Genomic DNA, 24,654 nt, shown 5'->3' on the forward strand with positions numbered 1-24,654 from the left:
CATCACATTGAAGCAATGCTTGTCTGTTCTATTGATGCCCAATGTTGAAAAAAAAACATTGATTACATGTCTGATGCTCTGACTTCTATCTATAAATATGACTTGTATGCAGGATATATTTTCCCACATTCATTAATAATTCGCATAATGAAAGTTGACCCATCTTCATTAAATTTATTTTAGAGATTTCAATTCAACATAAATTACAATGTATACATATTACACAAAAACATACTTTAGAATGCAATATACGCTGCAAAATGCGAAAGATTGAATTGATTTCTCATTGAATGTTTTTATTTTGTGAATTCATTTGTGTTCACCTATTTCATTACGGACCCCCCTCCCCCCACACACACACACCCTATTTTATTAAACCCAAGCCCCCTAGGGGATCATAACTCACAGTTTGGAAACCACTGATATAAGAACAGTCCAGTAGGGTTCATTTTATCGAACAAGAAAAAGGTGACCCGAAAGTCCCAGAACTAAAGTCACTAAATTTTTCTTTTAGTATGTAGTAGACACCCTGATATAGATATGGATTTCAACATAGATTGTTAACTTTCTTTTTCTAGAGCGTAAGCGTTTAGGACCTGGTGAATCTTCAGAAATGAATACGCTATTCAGGTTTTGGTCTTTTTTTCTACGAGAGCATTTCAATCGAAGGATGTATGAAGAATTCCGACGCTTGGCTCGTGATGATGCTGGTGAGGGATACAGGTATGTTTTAAAATAATGATGATTCTCATTACACTTATGGGAAAGAAACAAACAAGCAATGCATGACAGAATAGCATGTTATTACCAAAATTACAATTAGAAATGAAAGTATATGAAAATAAAATAAGATTCTTAATGTTCAACATTTGAGTATGAAGTGATTTATTGTATTTTTTCATCGTATAATCCATATATTATATGTTGAAAAATATTAGAATTTCTTTACTGAAAATTCATAGCATCTACAACTTTTTTTTCTTAGAAGGTGGAATTGAAATGAATATTTAAAAAAAATTATTTGTAAAACACAAGATTCATAGATAATGTACAGATGGAAGTAGGAAAATTGACATTTTCTTCTATAAAATTGTGACAGCATTCTTGTCTGTTTCTTAAAATTTCATTATTTACGATGTAAAGTAGCATACATGGATTACACGTCATTGCAGACCATATACAATGACTTTTTTCTGAAAGTAAATCTGATGAAATTTTCATATGCAGACGATACACATTATAATATGGTGATCAATCATACCTAGTTATTTAATTAATAACCATGTTTTGTACATATGGCAAAATAAAAAGATCTTTAGTAACTCATATTTCTTTAAATTCTCTTTCATCCAATTGTGAAGCTGTTCAGCTCTGATTTCACTCAGGTTTTATCTTTCTTACAGGGCTCCTAGCCACTTGGAAAGTCAGGGAAAAGTTTTGTGTAGGGGAAATAAACCCGAAAAACAAATTCAAAATTTAGGAGGTTGAGATTTCAAATCATATTTCTTCTGGAATTTTGGTCAGGGAAACTGATTGAGCAGATTTTGCTGGGAACCTTAATATTTGAACTCAGATAATGTTGATCATAATAAATAAATTTGCCCATCCACATTGTTAATCCCTTCAGTCAACCAAAAGTTATCAAGTTGTCAGTGTCTATTTCAAGCTCTGTAACAATAGCTGATAAATTGCTAATTAAACCCACTTATCACCACTCTTGAAATATGTGACCAAATTGCACAATTTATATAAACTACATATGTAACTCAATATTTAATCCTTTAACTGTGGAATATGTTTCGAAAAAATGCATAAAAAAGTTTTCTGCCCCATTTAATTATGTGCATTTACATCTATGAAAAGATATAGAAACTGAATTTGGCCTTTACGGTAAACATAAAGAATAATTTTTCTTGTCAAAAAATAATTGAATCACAAACAATACTTTGACATTATAAACATACACAGATAAGGGGTTAACAGAGATGCTGCTGTACTCTACATTATTAAAAATCTGGGTCCTTTTTGAGTGAAAAAGTTGGTCCCTCTCAAAAAAAGTTTTTCTTGAAAAAATTATGCCCCCCCCCCATAATTCACTGGTATCTCTATGAATTTTCTTCCAGCACTCCCCTTTAAATAACAAAATTTGAGGGAAAAAATGGGCATTAATTTTTCTTTATTAAATATATGTGATTTAATTTTATTGAAATATAATGCGTAGAAATTTACATTGGAAAAAGTTGTGCAAACACACGTCAAAAATGTGTTAAATCGGCTAGACAAATCATAAAAAAATATAGGCTGCAGAAAGAAATTTTTGGGCACCCAGAGTTGTCAGCTGTTATAGATTCTCCGTAATTTCTACGGACTGCTGCAATAAAGTATTTTTAAAAAAATCATGTCTTTGAATTTCCGCGGTGTTTCACTTATTTTTATTATTATTATCATTTAATTGCATCAATCTTTACCATAACAATGAATTCATTATATGAGAGAGTTCGAGAGAAGACAAACGCTAAGTCGATCTGTTTTGTCTGTGCTCGAATGGCAATTTGTAAAGCTGTGTCTAAACCCACTGCTCTACTCAATGCCCAAATACCTGTTTTTAGCCCCAGGGTGTCTACCAACATGGAAAAGTCACGGAAGTCCAGAAAAAGTCACGAAATTTGAGTGAAGGTCAGTCTCCAGGGATCTTTTTTTCGATTTTTTTCCGTAAAATCCAGGCTTGGGAGAAGCTGTGGCATTCAATATTTCTTTCTCATTCTTTTTGCTCTGCAGGGATGGATGGGTGATTAGCAACAGAAAAGAACAATGTCAATATGTAGTCGCCCTCCATTAGTGCAGGCATTATACGAATGTGGCAAAAAAGCTATTTAGCCTGAATGAACAAAAAAGAACTTTTCTTTCTTTGCTTGTCCAGACCTTTCAACATCTATAATATTCCCCTAAAGCAGTATTCTCAGGATCACGTGATAATTCCTAGAGGACGGTGTGGGGTTGACTGTAACAGACCACGGTAATAGGGGGGGGGGTCCTTTTGGGGAAAATATTGGCTTTCCGTAAAAAGGACATGACCTCCTCCCCCCCCCCCTCATCGTGTAGCAGGGCCCTATAGGCTGTTGGATCTTTGGCTGGTCTGCAAGCTAAAGTATTCACAGTGGGGGGGGGGGGGAGGTCTGTAGTGAATTTATAGAAGGGAAAAATACAAACAATGATAGCGATTGCCCTGGGCCTCGGGGCTGCTGCTCTGTCAGCCCCATCCGTGTTGGGGCCAAATAAAAGGGCACCAATTTTTTCCCTGCGAAGGAAGAAAGTCGTTTTTCTTTTTATTATCAATATTTTTAATCACGTCAATCTTTACCAACTAGGTATAGTGAATGATGAATCGTACACTATACGCATGTGACCGAATGAGAGTTCAAGAGAAGACAAACATTGGACTCATTTTTCACCATTAATTGTGTTGCGACGCAACATTTAGGCCAAATTTAAAGGAACACAGTGTTTCTCAAAGTGTGCGTCATGGCTCCTAGGAGCATCGTGGCGAGCTGAAAATATTGATTTGTGCTCCCATTTGTGCTTTGATATGGTTCTTTTATATTGGAAAATTTATAGAACTCATTAAACTTTTTGGGGAGCTGCCAATGAACCCATGAATTACGCAAGGGAGTGACAAAAGAGAACTATTGGAAAATGGTGACAAGCTTGTGATCTAGACCGACACTATAAAGCATGCCGATGGAGCAAATAACAAGCGTGATATGTGAAAGCTGTCCTTCAGAAAGGCCCTCGGTTGGTCTAGTGCGGCCAAACGGGGTCGTGAGTGGTTTATTCTTTCATTTGTACCAATTTATTTGCTATTGATCGTGTGTATGGCTGGGCCTTCCAATCATGCCACAGGATTCCAAAGGTTGAGAACCATTGGTCTAGTGGCCCCCACATCTTGCAGTAGGGCCCTAAGCTGACATCTTCAGGGGCTCAGGCATGATTTTTCACGCCCCCCCCCCCAAATGTAGTGAGTTTATAGCGTGGGGAAAAAAATAGAGAATTATCTTGGGTTCCTGGCCTGGAATCCTGTCAGCCCCCTACTGTGCTTCCCTACGAATTGGAAAATTGGCCAGACTATGTTTGTACCCTTAAATGATGTTTTCGGCTCTTGTATATAAGAAACGCTTCTGATGCACATCCCTGTCTGGCGATGCGCGTTGATTCTGACTGCAAACTGCCGATTTCGACAGTTGATGCAGATCGTTGAACCGATGGAAAAACTGCTCGATCACTTCCACCTCACTCCGTTCAGCGTTGTTCAGCTCTTTTGCTCTGTTTTGAGCCCACTATTGGTATGCCTCGCAGCGTTTCGCAACGTACCGTGCCTGTTGTGCACACCACTCTTAATATTGATCAATAATGTGTTCATTAGTTTTGCATTCGCAAGATGCATTTTCAACGTGCGTGGACATGCCCATAGAGCTTGTTTTGGAAAGTTGTGGTTGCCGTATCCGAGTTCCTTAAGTGCCTACAACGGAAAGTTCTATGGTAGGTGTGGAAGGAACTCTGATGTGGCAAAAGCATTGATGGGGGTAGTCTAAGGTTGCCAGGCATCCATATATATGATCCGCAAGGGCATGTGCAGGGATGGATTGCATTGAATATTCATGATCTACTGAGGGCTTAGGCAACCTCGCAAAGTTGATTGAATTTAAGGGTGGGGATATGGGGGGGGGGCGATAGGGACTCAGATACCTCGACAAGTTAATTCAGGAGGTGGTGGGTGGGGGCTGATGTGGCTTGAGTCTTCCAGTGCTAATGAGGTGCTGTATTTAATGAACTTTCAATTAAAATTTTTAAAAATTTTTGTGTGATGGTTTTTTTTTGTGCTATGATTATGTTGCCCTGGGGGTATGCCCTCTTGTGGCTGAACACTCATTACTACTGACAAGCTTTAAGCCAATGTTGACATTTCTGGACACCAAAAAAAAAATTTCCAGAAGGAAAACGTCCTAAATAATGCTCTTTTTGACTTTTTGAGAGCATAGTGTACTTTTGTGTTTTTGAGGGCAAATATTCTTCTATAAATTCTAAACATTCTGTGTTGCTCTCAGCCTGCAATTTAGTAACAAAAAAATTTTTAGGTGCCAATATCAATTTTTTAGTCGCCGTGGCAACCTGGCACTTGTCCAGCCCTGGGTTAAATGCGAGAGAAAAATGAAAAGCTATAGAAAATCATTCTAAATTAAATGAAATGTCTACAATATTGCTAGAAGCAACTGAAGCAGCTACAGTTTGAAGAGTTGCATAGATGTTAGTGGCTGGATCATCACAAACAGCGGAAATAAACACATCACTCAATAGCAGATGCCCCTTAACTATTTTGCACGAGCGATTCCCCTCTTCCATGGCATCTGAATGGATTTGATTATAAGTTCTTTTGTTTATGGGGTGGGGGTGAAGACTATGAGCAAAAGCGGGTGTACCTGCTATGCCTTAAAAATGTTTTTCAAAAATTCCAACATGGTATTCATCAATTTGGTGCAACTTTAAATTTTTATAAAATTTTATTTAGGTATGGATTGGAGTGCTTATTCCGGTTTTACAGTTATGGGTTAGAGAAACACTTCAGAGAAGAGCTCTTTGAAGATTTCCAGATAGAAACCATGAATGATATTAAGAGTGGTAAGCTGAGTTTTTCAATTGTTCACAAAAGTTAGTTTAAATATTTTTTTCCCCTCTTAAAAATCTTAAAAATTTGTTTATTCGATTTATGAGTTTAATTTATCTTGAAACTAGTTGTTTTTACTGATCATTGAGTTGTTGATTCATTCGCTTTTAAATATTGGAAAAAATAAAAAAAGTATAAATATATACACTATACCCAAGATTGGGTTTTTGATGTCAAAAACTGACATGACAAGCATCAAAAACTGGTTTAAACCATCAAAAACCTAAATGAATGCCTTTTGATAATGTTTTGAACACAATAGGTATATAACATGATGGAAAGCTTACTTTTTTGCATATTAGAATGTTTTATTTTCAAACATTAATTTATTACAATAATTAAAACAAAATATTAATTATAATTTGCAATTTCGAATTTTTCAACGTGAGTCTAAAACATATGAAATATAATTTTATGGTTTATTTATCTAAGCTTATCTTTACTTGTGTTCAATTTGCTAAATAGAATAGAGCTGTTTATTCAGAATATGTATGATAGGGCATCAGAGTTATGTTTTTGACCCCAGAAACTAACTTGGCATTAAAGCAATCAAAAACTTACTATGATGTCAAATAGTTTCTGTTAACCTGATAGATATGTTAAATAACAAAACACTTACTTTTATGTAGATTAAAGGGTTTTATATTGAGAATTATATAATCACTGAGAAAATATCTATTTTGGTATTTTAAACTTTTTGATCTGCCCAAAATTTTATTCCATGTAAAAAAATTATGCAGCATCTATTAATAAATTATAATTAAACTCATTTATTCTCACGTAAAAGTTTCTTAGCACAGGGTGCATAAATTCACTGCTTTAAAGAGTATTTTCAACCAAAACACAGCTGATAGGACTTGATACCCAAAGCATTTTTTTTTTTTTTTTTGCATGTTTGAATACAGCTACAATTGGAAAAACCTTTGCATTATAAATGCTAGTAAATATACCATATCATAGTGCAAAAGTAAGAATAACTAAGTTTGACTAAGGATAAGTTACAAGAGTTTCTTAAGCGTCATATACAAGCTAGCACTGTCAAATTAAATGGCATTTTAGTCCTACAATTTAGTATTTTGATTGCTTGATATATTTCAATGTTATGCACAATAAGAGTATCGTTTTAAGTATCAGTGGTTATCTAGATAATTCAATAATAACAGAAATCACCATTACATATATGATGCAATAAACTTTTTTAAACACTTATCTGTTGTAAAAAGAGTACAGCAGATGGCTTATATCAATGCACATGTATAAGCAGTTGAAGAAATCTTGGATGGTCAAGAATCATGTGAATGTCAAATCATTCCATCGTTTTTCCTTCAGCTTTTATGCTATGCTCTATTCAAATTGTATATTTTATATGGAAAAAAAACATACATATAATTATACAAAATAATTCTTTGGAGAGTAGAAAATTATTTTACAATCATATTAAATATTTATTCTTTGTATAACAGTTATTTTAATCGATACGTGCAATTAATGATGTGACAGTTTAAACTGTGGTTTAAATTGTCAAAAATTGCCATGTGTCAAAAACCTGCCAACTCTGACTATAAAGCCATAAGTCAGTGGACACTTAGAGTTCATAGATTTTTTTCAAATTTCTTCTGAATTTGAATTGTTCTTAAATTTTGATCACATAAACCCTGTGCTTGTACTTAAAATGTCCAGCAAAAATTTATTCATGAGTGCATTTGGGCAGATTCACAGGAAATATGAGAAAAACATGTTTTTGAACTGTAGGCCTATTTATTTATTCAATATTATTGGCCTAGAGGCCTATACAAGAGGATGTGGTTTATTTACACATGATATTTTGCAACATTGAACAAGAAATTAGAGATCGTTGGGGGATTCAACTATAGTGAAGGGGAGTTTGTTCCATTCGACTATGGTATCAGGAAAGAAAATGTATTTAAAACAGTCGGTAGAGGCAAAGTAGATTTTGCTCTCATGAAGACTGTTTTAAAGATGTTGATATTCATATGTCAAAATGAGCACCAGTCTGAGATAGAAACACGATTGCGTTGTAGAATTTCAAATCATCAAAAATCAATGGTGCAGTTGAGGGTTTCAAGGAGCTCATTTATATATATTAATAACAATAAAGGTGAGAAGACTGCTCCCTGAGAAGTACTTGAATTTATAGTGGCAAATGGTGTGTCATGATCTTTAAAATGAAGAAACTGTATAATTTTTTAGGAAAGCTTCTAACCATTTGTACTTTCAGACCAAGATTTGAAAGTTTAAGGAGTAGTGTATGATGAAGAACTTTATCAGAATTTTCTTGGATTTTTCTAGAGCCTATCGGTTTGTAATTTGTTATCAATGGCTTTGAGTCATGGATGAAAAGGGACAGTAGGGGTGTAATATAAAGGGATCGTCTGAAGCTATGTTGGTTGGAAAGAAAAAGTTAATGGAATCTAAATGGGTGCAGATTTCCTTTACTATAATATGTTTGGAAATATTAAAACAGGATGAAGTGTGTAATAGATATTGGCCTGACGTTAAGGGGGTTGGAGAGTAAATGGGAATGTATTTGTAAATGGGAATAATTTTATAGATTTTCCAATCGATTGGGAAGATGGCAGTATTTAGTAAGATGCTAAATAAGATTAGAAGATAGTTGGAGATTTCTTCAGCGCAAAACTGTATCATAAATTCCTGCAAATAGTTTAACTTTCACAGAATGTTTTACTTGCTTTGTGCAATTTTCATGAAATTAGCACGTATAATCACGAACATAAAAATGTTTTTTCTAATTTCCCAAAAATTCAAACTTTCATCCTGTTTTTTGCTCATAATATGTAGAATTTTTACAAAACTTACAGAAAATTTGACACTATACATTAGACACACTAAAGAAATGTAAATGTGACAATTTAATTGATGTAATATTACTATTTTAGTGTCAAGTCTTTCCTTTCTTATTATTTAATCTGTCATTTCAATATCATTATGATATTTCTTTAGAAAAACTATGAATATTAAGAAGGTTACACTTTTCCCCCTCTCGTACTTACCTATTATCTGTATCAACTGTGGTAGGAAACTGATGAAAGAGATAAAAAGCTCCTGAGTCACGCTAGTTGCTTCTATAGACCTAAAAGATAAGTGTCGAGAAATAGAACAATGAAACTCTTTGTAGATTTAGTGTTAAACTGTTCCAGAAGCAAAGGTTGGTGACTGGGTTCTTGTCAACCTTTCAAGTGGAAAGTTAGTAAAGATATTTGTTGCACAACTAACCAAAATTAAGACTTGTTGGGAAGCAAGAATCTGTACTACATGTGCCTTCAATGCCAACGTTCAAGACAAAAGTTTGATTGGAAGGGGTGACGTTCTCTTATTTCCTTGACCTCTCAAGTTTGATAGTCTGAGAAGATTCACATTTCCCTTCTCATTTGCCTCATATAATGTTGGTTAATATTTACGGGGAGCAGTGTTTACCAATACACATATAGATGCGTGAATCATGCATCAAAATTCAGTTTACTCCTCCAAATTTCGTTGAGCAGAGAATACTCCTGCAAGTTTTAGAAAAAAATTTCAAGAGTTATTTCCCGGTTTTTTATTTAAAAAAAATACATTTCTTTTTCCAAATTTAATCCTTAAAATTTTTGTGAGGAGTGAAAAATTACTCTTTAAAATTATTTTTTCGGATAACACTGCGGGCGAGGTATTGTTACATTGTGAGTTTTCTGAATATTAAGTTTGTTAATTAGCTTTGTATGCCAGATTAATAAAATGTTATGGCTTTTTATGGTTCTCAAATGAGTTTCCCCTTTGTGTACTCTTTCATTTACGATAAAAATTTTGTGAACGATTTTCAAGCACAATTAGTTTTAGGTTCCACTTGGCCCCTCAGGGAGGTCAGGAATCAATGACCCACTAAAAACTAAAATTAATCTTGAAAAGAGGACAGTGCAGAAAATAAATTTAAAACATTATCCCTAAGAAGAGAATGATTTGAATAATCTACTCCCATGTTTTCAAGGAGTTGCATTGATTTCCCTATCTCCAACATAGGTGCTAGGTTGAACTTGCACTCGTTAAAAAATTGGTTCTGCTTACCTCAGTGTACCTTTTTTTTGTGTGTGTTGTGTGTGTGTGGAAATTTACATAATCTAGAAAAAGGTAGATGAGTCTGAGTCAAATTACACTTTTGATTAGAATAATGAAGAATTGAAGAATCAATTGGAATGGCCATTACTGTGCATTCAAAATGTCTGCAATAAAAAAAAACTTCTTTTACATTTATTTCAGGGCATTTATATGGGTTAGAAAAGTTCTGGGCATTTCTGAAGTATTATAAAAAGTCATCACAGCTTTTGGTGGATGAGCTTCTTCAAGAAGAACTGAAAAATTATAATACCATGGATGATTTTTACAATAAGGTTAGTCTGATGAGTATATTAGGATTTGTTGTCAGTGTTAGGCCGGAATCACACTATAAAAGTTTGATAAAAGATCTTTTACAAAACTTGAAAAACAACCAATAACCTATTGGTTGTATTTACTCAAATGTTACTGATACACTTATTGGTAGTTTTTTCCAATTTTGTAAAACAATTTTTATAAAACTTTTATAGTGTAATCCTGGCCTTATAGATTCTTGTAAATTTTATTCAATTTTCAATTTTTTTTCAAAAATAGAAGTCATAATACAGGATCTCCATAATTGTCACATCTTTTATTTTATTTATTTATTTATTGCGAATGAAAAAAGTTTAAGATCATAAAAGATTTTTAATTTTTGTGTGAAACTATCAAATAAAATTTATATATAATATTCTTGTTTATAAGTTATCAGAAGGTGCTTCCAGAATGCTTTTAACCCTTTCAATGTTTATTTTCTTGCTGCTTCTTTCAAGGAAATATATTTTTTCTTTCCCCATGCAAAGATTCGCCAGAAGGGGGAATCTAAGATTATTTAAGGAAAATGTGAGAGGAAGTTATTCTAGTTAGATTAGTTTTTTTTGTATGCTTGTAAGCGTAGAATTACTTGCACAAACAGGTTTTAGGGATTCCACAACAATAGATGATGTGATATATGGAGATTGGGAAGATATGTATGAATGAATAATCATCAGTACAAAATCAGTTTTAAAACAAGCCTCTTTTTTTTTTTAAATGAAACATATAACACCTAGAAAATGCAAAATGATAAATTAATTTGAAAACGTAATATGTCGAAGAGAACTATGGAGTATAATATAATTGACAGATAACTGTATAATGCCAGTTAAAATGCTAGTGAACTATTTAATTCCAAACACAGGCAATAGATATTCTTTTAAAGCATATTATACTTGATATTATTTCTAAATATAACACACTGGTCACAGTTTTAAACCCTGTGTGCGAAATTATTCTAATATACAGTCATTCACAAAAGTTTGCATACACCTTTTAAAATACTAATATTTTAACCATTATGCATGCTAGAGATAGAATAATGTTTTAGCAAAATTACATTTCAAGAGTACAACACTATATTATACCAGTTTTTTTAATTTTATGGATTCATGAGCATATGCAAATGCTTCAAAAAACCACATCACAAAAAAAGTCTACTGTTACATCAGTTCCATTTTTGTTATTTATATTTGCCTGTGAATATATTTAGTAAGGAGAACAAATTATAAAACATTTAAATTGAACCTCTTAGTACCAGGTACTGTTTATCAGTGTTTTGTGTTTAAATAGATTAATGGAAAGCTATTCCACTGATATTTCAGTTGAAATCAGAAATTTTGTGATAAAGCTATGGAAAGAAAAGATCTGCTGAGTTTTCTAAAATTGTTGAAAAAAATCGCTTCATCGTCCCAACCATTATTAAGAACAACCAGCCATAGTAGTGGCCATCCTAGAGCTATGAATAGTTGTAATGCATGATTCGTTTCGAGAAAATAAACATTTAATACAAAATTATTTGCCTCTAAATTGTTGCAGTACATTGCAGGGATAACTAGGTAAACTACATCTCTGAATATATTATAAGACTTCTCCGATCTCAAGGATTTCACGGGAGAGTCCTAAAGTCTGACATTTAACTACAAATCAAAAAAAGATTTTGAGAAGCAGTTCATTCAAAAAAATTGAGTTTTTGAGAACTATCACCTTCATTGATGAAGGTAGCTATATCTTCGGAGAGAAGTGATGGTTATGAAAAAAATTAGCATTAAAACTTAAAAATCTGAACACACTCAAACATGATATAGATAACTTACAGTAATGGTTTGGGATCAATGTCGCAGCTGGTGGAGAAAATTTGGTCTTCATTGGAAGTATGATGGACTGTACAATACCTGAATGTATTGCAAGAAAATTTACAAGCATATGTCTGCATAGAAAATAGATGGATCTTTCAACAGGACAATGATTCAAAGCATACCACACAGATTTTGAAGGAATTATGAATGAATGTACCAGGCACCTCTAAGCAGTTTCATTCACCTCCTCAGTCAGACTTGAATCCCATTGAGCATCTATGGGATGAACTTCAGAGAAGAATTTGAGACAACAATATTTCCAATAGAAAATGCTTGATAGAAGCATTGATAAAAGCATAGTATGAAATAACAGCTATCACAGAAATTTTGACTCAGTCACAAGAGATTGGAGGCTGTATTCAACTCTGATGGAGGGCACACCAAATATTGAATTATTTTAAGATTCATAAATTGCCCATATTTGTTATTTTTTCATTGGTTTATTAAGACTTTTGTGATGTGCATATTTTGAATGAAAGTATTTTCTATTTGTGTATAAATTTGATATTTATTTATTTATATCAGAAAAGTAACTGTACGTGTTGAGTGTTCAATTGAAATTTTCTCCTAGTCCCAAAGCCTTTGTTTTCCTTTTTTGAATTACACTTTTGAAGGGTGTATGTACATTTTTTTGACTGACTGTACATCCCCTCACACAAAAACGACAGGGAAAAAATAAAGTATCAAATTTGCCATCAGGTTTTCTAACAGGGTGTCTACCATCCCGGAAAAGTCACGAAATGAGTAAAAGGTCATGGAAGTTATAAAATTCAAAAGATGGTCACAGATTTTTTTGTTTCATTCTTGAGATTTTTTGTTTTTTCTCCTTAAATTTAGACTTTTGAAAAAAGCTGTGGCATTCAATATTTTTCTCTCCTGTGTTTCTTTTCGCCTAACTTTTTTTTGCCGGGGAGGGGAAGGATAGGTAAGTAGCAACAGAAAAGAATAGTATGTGGCCCACACTAAGGCATACATTATGGGTGGGGGAAGCAATTTATCTTGATGAACAAAAAAGAAATTTTCCTTCTTTACTTGACGAGACATTTCAACATCTGTAATATTTGCCTAAAGCAGTTTTCTCAAAATCATCTGATATTTCCTGGAAGAAGGAAGACTATAAAGGACTAAGGAGGCAGTTGAGAGTGCTTGAAAACAATATTGATTTCCATATGAGAAAGGGCGCCAATTTTTTGTGCATAGAAGGAAGAAAGTTGTTTTTTTATCGTCTTTTTTTAAAAATATTGATCGTTACTGACTATATAGCGTAATGACAAAATCGTATACACAAGTGATGAAACAAGAGCTCAAGAGAAGACAAACAGACTAGAATAGGGTCATGATTGAATTGGCAAATCGTTCACCATCAATTGTGTTGCAGTGCAACAAAATGAATGAATTTGAAGGAACACTATCACAAGCTCGTGATCCAAGAAGTCTACGGAGCATAATGGATGAGCCATAGAACAATTAACAAGTGTTTGTATCATACTTCGAAAAATGTGAATAGTATGCAAAATCTTTCCCTGGAAGAGCCCGTGGTTGGTCCCATGGCCTATAATCCAGCAGCAAAACCCCTAGGTTAAGATCTTTTTTCTTCGCCCGGGCCAAATTTTTTTTTATAGTGAATTTAAAGTGTAAAAAAAAATTGTCTCAGTCCCACCCTTGTCGGGGACCATAGTTGGTCTCCACATGATAAAAGTGATTTTGGATCTATGAAATCAACAATGATTTGTTTCAGAGCCGATTGTGATGAACTAACTTGTCACACCCGGGATCATTACGATTCAATCCCACACAAGAGTGATGGATTCAAGATCATAATTCAAGATCATGAATTAATTTAGATTACTTTTAATTAATATAATTTAACAATTAAGATTTACACTTTTGAATTTAACAAAAAGAAATTTATCACGACATATGTACTCGGATATGATCAGTCAATCACCAAATGATGTTTAAGGAAAGTACTGTCTCGCCATATTTCAAATGTCCTCTCTGAGTTTTAAAACAAAGTGAATTTTTCCTTTCATCCGATTATCCTTATGTTGAGAAGTGGCATTTCCGGTACACAGGAACGAAATAGACAGCGGAACTAATCCATAGCTCAGATGCACAGGCTCCCCAGGCAGAGCCGAAATTTGACTACATAATCATCAAAGAACAGAAGTGATCAGGAAATGTAGGCCCCGTGGCGACCTCATCGTTGCATCATATAGCGGCAGCTATGGAGAAGGCATTCAATCAGCGCCGATCAAGCTGGATTTACATATCTTGCAAATCTCTTTTCTTCACTTAAGAAGTGTGACCTAGCAACATAACGCTAATTCAGGTGAAGCAATGGGGCATCTCTGGAAGACAGCATGGCATCACAATCAACAACATCGGACAGATAATGGATAATTGTGATGTTATGGTGAGAAAAATCATTAATAATTAAAATTATATTAATCAATAAGCACATACTTTCAATGGGGTGGTCCCTTTCCACCCGCCGCGGGTGGTCACACGATCAACAGAGAATTTTGATGTGTGTGGGGGTAAAATTTGAGTTCATGTTTTCACCATGTTTATTTGCGTTAGGTTGTGCAACCAAAGCACTGAAAACTATTATTTCATAGAAGGGAAATGCCGGAAAGTCAACACAAAAATAGCATTCTTCTAGGTGCAAACATAGTGCAGAATACAAATATAGTCACTATTGGCTATATGCTCAGTCTTGAGCCCACTACTGTGAAGCACCGTAGTGCTTCGCAAGGCAGCGTGACTGGTGGACAAACTTTAATAAGGATCAATAGTGTGTTTGTTTAGTAGTTTTGGATGCTCAGGGAACACATTTTCAACGTGTGCTGGCTCGTCCACTGAGCTTGTTTTGTCATAGGAGCCGAAGGATCTCTTATACAATGTAAACATTAGTGGGGGTCCAGGGTTGCAGGCATCCTTATATACGAACCACAAGGGCATATGTGCTACAGAGATTGATGCAATGAATGACAGGCGATTCAAAAATGATTAAATAATTATTTATGCAACAATATAGTGCTTAACTTAGCACTTAAATCATAACGTGTGAAACTTGAATTTAAGAAAGTTAACCTGTGAAAGTTATAGCAATGCGAAAAAAAATTGGCAACAAAAAACAATAACATATTAATCAACAGCAACAAAAAAGTGAGTCTTTTTTTTAGGACTTATTTTTTTAATAACTGGGAATACTTTTTACCTCTCGGGCTCTGATATCTAACAAATCCCCCCCATCCAGAAACTTTTACAAACTTGTAAAAATATGAAATGGATTTTTTTTTTTTCAGTTTGATTTTTTTTCTAATTACGCGAAATAAAGTCCATGTATAATTTTTAATGTATAAATTTCACAAAATAAAACTACATGTAATTCACATAACAAAAATATTTTTTTTTTCACTTTTCAAAACATAACAATTTAAATTATTCAAGTGCATGGAATATCACTCTAGAAAAAAATCTATCAGTTGTTCTTTGGTGAATGGTTTTGTGAAAATATCACTAATATTTTTCTTGCTTTCTACATATTTCAATTTGAATTTTTCATCATATAGATTAGATTTCTTATTAAATAATAACATACGTCAATATGTTTTGTTCTGGGATTTTCAACAGGTGAATGTGAAAGCTTGATTATCACAGAAAACAAAAACTTGATTTCAATTTTTCATTTTCAATTATATTTTTGATCCAAATCAGTTCATTAGCCGCTTCAGTGTTATGAACTCTGCTTCCTTAGTGGATAGTGATACACATTTTTGTTTGAATGTTCTCCATGAAATGGAAATGTGATCAATAAACAGAATTATACCTATGATACACACTCTATCGTCTCTGAGAAGCTATCCATACTTAGAATAAGACAACCATAAATATTTTTATGGGCATTGTTTAATATTTTATCATGTATACATAGTTTTTATAATTGCATTTTTGATTGGGTTGCTGTATTTATGAACTCAGCTTCCTTAGTGGATAGTGATATACATTTTTGTTTGAATGTTCTACATGAAATAGAAATGTGATCAATAAACAGAATTATACCTATGATACACACTCTATCGTCTCTGAGAAGCTATCCATACTTAGAATAAGACAACCATAAATATTTTTATGGGCATTGTTTAATATTTTATCATGTATACATAGTTTTTATAATTGCATTTTTGATTGGGTTGCTGTATTTTAGAAATATGACACATATTTGTTATGGGCATCTTTTTCTCAGCCATCTCGTTGGGCATTTTGCCTGTTGTGGGCTTGTATTTGTATTCAACCACAATGTCTGAATCTGAATAACAATTCACATTTAATAAGTTTAAACTATAGTTTTGCATATTTTAAACATAATAATTTAACCCAGTAGTTAAAGCAAATATTCCAGTGTTTCATGTCAGGGTTTTTATGGAATTGGGATAAAATGTTTATACCGCATATGAAATATCAGGTCTCGTGTGATTAGCAATGAAGAATTAACATCCCAAAATAGAAATATACAGCAATTTCAACATTTTGTCAATGTACCTTTTAGAAGTAGGACAATAACTTTGACAAAACTTTCTTTACAAATAAGTAGTGAAGAAATCTTAAATTTTTATTTAGAAAATTGATTAAAATGGTTTTTTTTATGTAGCTGTGTGTGCATGTGCGCGCACGCTGGTGATTATAAATTTTACCATTTTTCTCTTTCAGCAGATGGTTTATATCAATGCACATATATAAGCAGTTGAAAAAATTTTGGATGGTCAAGAATCATCTTGAATCAGAGAATGTCAAATCATTCCATAGTTTTTCCTTCAGCTTTTATGCTATGCTCTATTCAAATTGTATATTTTATAAGAAAAAAATACCATGCATATAATTGTACAAAATAATTCTGTGGAAAGTAAAAAATTATTTTACAATCATATTAAATATTTATTCTTTGTATAACAGTCATTTTAAACAATACATGCAATTAACGTGTGTATTTCCAATGGGAATTTTTATATTGGAAAGCAATATTTGAGGTTTTTAACGTGACAGTTTAAACCATCCAAAACTACCATGTGTCAAAAAAATGCCAACCCTGAATATAACCTCAGGCAGAGTAAAGCTTCTCTTTTTTTCTCTTTCTTGGGATTGCTACTTAGGATTTGCTATTCAGAAAATCAATAAGAATCTGACACCATGAAGCTCATTTAGTGATCCCAGAGAAGAGAGGCATGGGGGCACAGAATGCCAAGGAAAAATTCTAAAACTCCAGATCTTTGGGGGAAGACCCTCATAAAATCTGCATGTAGGTCTTGAGAGTTTCGGGAATACCAATTCCCAGGAAATCTTTGTGACTGTTGTCTGAAGGACTTGTGTGTGACAATGGAAAGGAGCCAACACGAATATTGTTTGTCTCTTACGGGCCGATTATCCCATTATATTCTCTGAATTTTTTTAGAGTGCACGTTCTCAACAAAAACTTAAAAAAATTGCTTCAGGTGAAACAGTAACAAAAACGTTTTGAAGCTACCAGGGTTCCGGGATTTTTGGGGTTTCTGTCCCTTTTGATTCTGCAAAACCCCAAAAAATCTCGCAAAACCCTAAGGTTCCACCGAACACCATTTCGAAAACCCTGCTGTAGTTATTTATTTTGTTTAAGTATCCGTACGGATGCAAGGCATATCCAAAAATTCATTGGTGTGATACGGAAGGTTTTCTACCACATTAGAGTTCAAAGGGGATTTTGCTTTGTTTTTTTTGACAAATTCTGTTCCAAACATATGCAAAATATTTTACTGCTTCTGCCTAAGATCATCTCGTAACTCACTGGATTTCAGCATTGCTTTAACTGTATCTAATGTTGTTAAATTAAATCTTTCACTATTCTGCTCAGGCATATAAATATTAGTTCTCTCACAACGTGAATACCACGATTCTCTATGAATTTACAAAATTTTAAACCATTATCTGTTTGAATATTAATGATCTTGGTGTTCAAAAATTGTTCTGCTCATTTCTGAAATTGCGTAAAAATATCAAATATATATTAGATTTCTTATTCATAAGGTAATTTGCTACTTTTCTAGAATAGTCATCAGTTATTGTTAGAAAATACCTATTTTCACCTTGTGAAATAACTTTCATAGATTCACAAATATCCATTTGTAACAATTCTAGTTGTTTGGTAGGTAGAATTTTGAATGAATATTCATTTTCTGTTAGCCATTTTACAAATAATACACTCGTTCTTAGAATCAGCTAAATCTTTTAAACCTTTAACACAGTTACATTTAATGGTATGAATCAAATAGTTATAATTTACATGACCGAATCATTCATACTAAAGCCCAATATCTTTGAAATTTGTTGATAGGTTTAAATCCCATCTCTAACATTATGTGAAGATTTCTAACTTCTTGGTGTAATGTTTAGGTTTGAAAAAGTATAAACCATATTCTTGCGATTAGCAAAACAATTTTTTCCAATCAGGAGTATAAATCCAGATTTCCCTTATCCTTTGACCCTATAAAATGCACATCTGCTTGCACTAATCCAGAACCAGATATGAAATTCCTTCTCAATTCATGATTGTGCATAACATTTTGCAAAATACCATTTTCATGACCATATATATCTGCAAATAGTTTACAGTACCAACACCTTTTACTGGACATTCAAGTTTCATCCACTGCAAGCGGCATTTTTTATATTTTCAATAGGTTTATATTCGGTAAACAAATCTAAGTTACATCAGAAATATGTTGTAGTTGTGGTATCTATAACCCAATAAAATTTACATTGAGGGTCTGAAACTTGACTTTTACTAGCTTCTGTGACATAGGCGTTCTGATTACTAATATGAGTTTCAGAAAGATAGGTTTTAACAAGATTTGCGAAACTACAAAATTACTTATTACTTTCTCTTTTATCTCTCTTTCTAGAAGTATTTCCCTTATTCTTGCTTTCACAATCTGCAATAACATGACCCATTTGTTAACATCAAAACAAGGACCAATTTTATTTTTAGAGACATTTCTTTTGATCTTATAAGATTTAGAATAAATTTTTTTAGTGTTTTGAGATTTATATACATATAAATCAATTATATTATAATCCTTACAAATAAAAGATGTATCAAATACATTATTATTTATATTTCAGTTTTACTCGATTCCAGTTTCAATTGTTTGAGACGACTCTCTTCATTCAATAATTCACTTTCAATATTATTTACAGTATCATCCCACATGTAAATTATTTGAGTAATTTCTTGAAAATCTTCAGGTAAATACCTGATTATCTGGAAACCTTGATGTAGTTCCTGAATTTTTTATCCAACATTGACAGTTTCGTATCAGATATCGTATAATTCGTCCAAAAGTCATATGATCTTGTCTCCGGATACAGGCTCCTAGTGTTAATATTTCCCGTCCATTAGTCAATATTTTCCGTGCCATATCTCTGTCGGTCATTTCAGCGATCAGTTTACGATATTCTAGTTGAATTCCATAGTATATCATTGAGTAACAGCACGTTTATATGCAGATCGTGATCTAGGATTTCTTTCTGTGTGCTTTTTCCCTATCCAAGGGTAATTCTGTTTTATCAGTGATGAAGTAGGATCCTTTGCCCATGAGAATGACTTTGTTATCATTCCAGGTTGCCCAATTGTCTGGCCCAAGCAGCTGAAGGTCTAAGTCTGAAGAACCACTTAAAATTGGTACGTGAGCAAACGAAAACAGTCAAGTCTGGCACACTCGAAATCACAAATTTCAGTTTCTCAAATTTTTAGAAATTGCGTTTGAACTTCAATGGTTGGAAATCTGCCCCACCCGTCGCAAATGTCTCATCTGGAATATCATTGCATTGATTCTAGGACATGGCCCATAACCATTACTATAGAGATGAATGCAATGAATGATGTGCAATTGAAAAACAATTAAATATTCAAGCAATGATGTAGTAGGTGACTTAGCACTTTAAGCAGAACATACAAACAATAACATGAATGAATGACAAAAAAGTAAGCATCCTTCTTTTAAAAGGCGAGCTTCGCATGGCATCATGATTCAATCCTTGCAAGATTTGCATATGAGATCGCACATTTTTTTTTCAGTTTTTGGAGGGGGAAAATTCTGGGGTCGATATCTAACAGTATACAGTGATTGATTGCATTGAATATTTGTGAATTGAGTTCTTAAGCAACCTTGCAAAGTTGCTTGAATGTATATGTAGATATAAAGAGGGAAAGGGGATGATAGGGAGTGATTGTCCTCTGTTCAGGCATATAATCTTGATATATGAATTATATATATCATGTTCTTATTAGCATACACCAAAGCTTTTTCATTATCTTTCTTAGCATATCTCATTTGAATTATATTTTTTAAATATGTACCTTAAAGATTTTTTTAGTAATGTACATCTAATGCGTTTTGGTGCTCTTTATCATTTGGCGCCCAGTACAATTGTACCGGTCGCACAGCCCTAAGGCGGCCCCTGCCGATCAAGCCATAGTGACCAGCAGTCGAAGAGACAAACTGATTCGAGTAGTGCTGAGGCACGCTATGAAGTACTCAGTACCAGTGGGGCGTACGGCGGGCACGCCCGGATACGCCCCACTGGGTGAAACACCTTAATGACTAGATAGCTGTTTCAAAGAAGATGGGATCCACCATCACTTGTCGCGTCTACAACATTTGATAGGAAACAATCCCATCATGCATTGTGATGTTTAAGTTGTCACAACCGGGATCATAAACAATGAACATCACGAGAACACAACTAGAGTCGAGAATTAGAAATTCAATTTAAATTTAATTCAGATAGAATGTTTAAGGATTCGATTCCAAATATTTTACAAATTTTAACAAAAGTTGATATCACCAAGTCGTCAGTCCACATCTGTATTCATCGGGGATAAGTCCATCTTGTAGCTGGATATTGAAGTCAGCTCATCCGTTCTTTTACCTCGGCAGGCCTTACACGATGAGAAGTGGCCTAGTAAGAGTTCATGAACATGGAGGATTTACAGAGGCATTTCAAGCTATGGCACCCTAACTCCCCAGGTGGAGTTAACCAATGAGTGGCGAAGTATGACTGGATACGAGTGAAGTGAGAATACGAGTAGAGATGACACTATCACTGCCTTTTATACTGAAGATTGGCCAATCACCACCGACCGCATTGTTGATTTGCATACATTCCGGATTTTCCCGATCAGAGGAATTGCTTTGCAGCGGCAGTACGAATGACGTCATTTCACCACAGTCAGTTGAGAGCCTCTGGAGCGATGTTTACCGATGACTCCGGATCGACGACGACTTTGGACCGGCACCAATGACCTTACTTACAATATTTTAGTGAGAAATAATTAACAAAATTATTTTAAAGCACTTTTTTAAATGAGGTGGTCCCTCTCCACTCGTTGCGGGTTCGTACCGTTACAGCATCATGACGCGATACAATCACAAGGACAAATCCACGGTACTGAATTCAACATTCATTTACATATCATCTCATTACATATTAAGAGAAAAATAATATAACAAAGAACTTGGCCACAACTCAAAATATAAATATAACATTGAAATGACCAGACTTGAGAACTATTTCCCTGGGGCCTAATGGTAATGTTACAGTAGCGCTAACGCTCTTCCTTCGGCCGCCACTTCAGTGTTTGTCAAAATGGCAAATGCACAACAAATGTTGTGGCAAATACAAACTTTAAATGCATAGTAGTAGTTGTTAACATTTTGCAGAGCTGTGATTGGTGAGTTAGAGGGAATTTAGATGTCTTTTCCTTGTCACGTGACCTTAAGAATAATTTTTAACAATCACACCGTGGTTGCATTTGGAGCTCGATTCTTAACGTGATTCTTATGAACTGATTCTTACGCATGGATGATTGGTTATTAAGAATTAGAAGGTGGTACACCCCTTGTATTGATTAGTAAGAAATAACTCTGGGTTACGGTGGCAGGCAATTTTTTTCTAATAGGGTTGTGAATAAATGGAATAGCTTACCCCTGTGTGTCGTGAAATCTACCACGGTGGATATGTTTGAAGGGGAAAATAATGATATTCATATTTGGATGAATTGAGAAGCTAGTCATACATAGATAAGACAAGTATATTTTTTTACGGGCAGTGTATTATATGTTATCATAGGTATTAAGTGTTTTTTTTTTTTTTTGTAATGATGGCCATTATTTTGGATTGCTCTATTTTTAGATACATTCAACATCCGTATTTTTTATTGGAATTTTTTTTCACCCACCTCGCTAGGTATTTTGCCTGTTGGCCTGTGTATTTGTATAGAAAAATACTTGATGTTAATTAAAATTTGCTAAAGTGAAAAATGAAAACTCGATCAGACAGGGTAAGAAAAATGGGTTACACCCCTATCGCTTTATGGAATGTTTTAAGACCGGGATTATACTATAAAAGTTCTTTTATGAAATTTGAAAAATTCGACCAATAAAATTATCGGTTGCATTTGCTTGAATGTAACCTATGAGCTTTATTAGTTGGATTTTCAAGTTTTATAAAAGGGATTTTATCAAACTTTTATAGTGTAATCCCGGCCTAATACAGAGTGGTTGAGAAAAGATGCAAAAAACTATAGGAGAATCAATTAAACTTTATATTATATAAATTATATTATATTATTAATTACATTAAATATAATAAAATTTTGAAATTCAAAACAGTATATGCAAAGGGTTGGAAACGAAGAGGAAACATGAAGAGTGTAAATTATTTTTCATTTTATAAATTTTTTGTCACTTTCTGAATGTTTTTTTTTTATTTGAAAACAATACAGGGTGTTTCAAAAAGTTAGACCAAATATTAGAGAGGTAGTAGAATACCCATTTCAGTACAAGAATATTAATTAAGAGCCATGATTTTTTGCTGGGAGGTCAGAAATTAAACTGGCTAGAGGTGTGCAACAAGCACCCATTTTCAGGGCTCCCACTCGTCCTACTTTTCAGTAAAATGTCCTACTTGCTCGGGTTTGTCCTGCTTTTTACCAAATTCTATCAACAAAATTTATGTAATTGATTTTAATTGAGCAGGGAATTCTTGATATATTGCCAAATATTACAAATGTTGGAGATTACAATTAATGATTCTGCCAAAGCAGAAATTGTATCGCTTTAAAGGTTATTTGGGGACGGGGTGTATGTAGACCATTTGATTTATTAGTTTTTCATTTGCTTAGTTTGAGGGTTCAATAAGTATAGTAGTCATTAAAAACTTCTGCTGGTTGAAAAAAAAATAATTTTGTATTTATTACTCTTCATGGTCTTGGACAGTAACTAGCATTCATCATTCAAAATTATGGTGCAAATAGGTGAAACAACAGTTTGCATTACAAAGCAGTTGGATACGTAGGCCTATTCTAAGTTTGGTGATTCTGATGCTACCCAATAGCATTCAGTTGTCTTCTGTATTTTTAAGGCATGAATAGGCATAAACAATATTTACCAGAGTTGGCAAGATTTTAGATAGTATGGTAAAATATAAAATCGTACTGTCCTAATCTGTCCAAAACCTCATATTTATAACTAAGTGAAAAAATTTGCAATTTGATGAAGAGGTAACTTCTATAATCAAATAATAAACTTTATATTATATAAATTATATTATAATATTAAATTTACATTAAATATAAAATTTTGAAATTCAAAACAGTATGTGCAAAGGGTTATATGACTGATATCAGGTTATAAAACAATTGAAAACAAATTGAAGATACAAGAACAATTGAAAGATACAAGAATGGGATAAAAAGTTGTTGCATGGAAATCAGAAAAAAACAATAGATATGACTACAGAATGAAATTAAACTTACGTAATAATCGAGCACTAATAATCAAGCGCAGCTGCACCTTTTAACATTCGATATAACACATAACTAATTTAGCTGCCCTATCTGTGCCAAAATGATTTCTAAGATAACAAAATTTGAAAATATTCTTTCAATTGATGCATAACTTGGGCGACATGAAAATATAAAAAAAACAATGTGTTAAAGACAGTCTTTTGATAAGCCGCCTTCCAGTGTTTTTCGTATTGAATGATAGAATTGTAATTGTATGAATTGTACAATTGTATTGATAGTATTGAATGATAGAATTGTAATTGTATGAATTGTACAATTGTATTGATAGTATTGAATGATAGAATTGTAATTGTATGAATTGTACAATTGTATTGATAGTATTGAATGATAGAATTGTAAATATAGCTTGAATTTATTCGGTAAAATATTAGCTCCTAGCCTCATAACCGCAGCAATTTAAATTTAACAAAAACTTTGGGTCTTGAAGTCTTTTATCATCATATAGGCGTAATCAGTGTTTGTGAAATTGTGTTTTGTTAGTCATGAGTAGGTGCTACATAGTGGCCTCATTTTCTTCAGATATATTTTCCTTTATTTATAATTAGTTTTTAAAAATTGAGAATGTAAAATAGAAAGATCTATATTTAAAATTAAAAAAAAAAGTTTGAAATGTCAAAACAGAACAATTTGCATCAAATAAACACTACACCATTGATATATATTCACATCATTATATTGCTATCTAATAAAAAATAATATTTATGTTGAGTTTCACAATAATGCAATGATTATAACTGTGACTATGCATA

The 24,654-nt window shown here is 33.3% G+C and overlaps 1 protein-coding gene across 1 annotated transcript in view; it reads left to right on the top strand.

The window, feature by feature from the left end:
- The window catches only part of LOC149080685 (uncharacterized), a 195,542-nt gene that overhangs the window by 168,743 nt on the left and 2,145 nt on the right, over positions 1–24,654 (top strand). The window contains exons 16-18 of the mRNA XM_089239898.1: positions 579–723; positions 5,564–5,673; positions 9,992–10,122. Coding sequence (XP_089096024.1) covers positions 579–723; positions 5,564–5,673; positions 9,992–10,122 — 386 coding nt within the window. The remainder of the gene's footprint in view (positions 1–578; positions 724–5,563; positions 5,674–9,991; positions 10,123–24,654) is intronic.

The sequence above is a fragment of the Pholcus phalangioides genome, unplaced genomic scaffold, assembly GCF_987345545.1.
Source record: "Pholcus phalangioides strain wild (caught in Gottingen) unplaced genomic scaffold, Ppha-v1.0 ptg000011l_1, whole genome shotgun sequence".
Taxonomy (NCBI): domain Eukaryota; kingdom Metazoa; phylum Arthropoda; class Arachnida; order Araneae; family Pholcidae; genus Pholcus; species Pholcus phalangioides.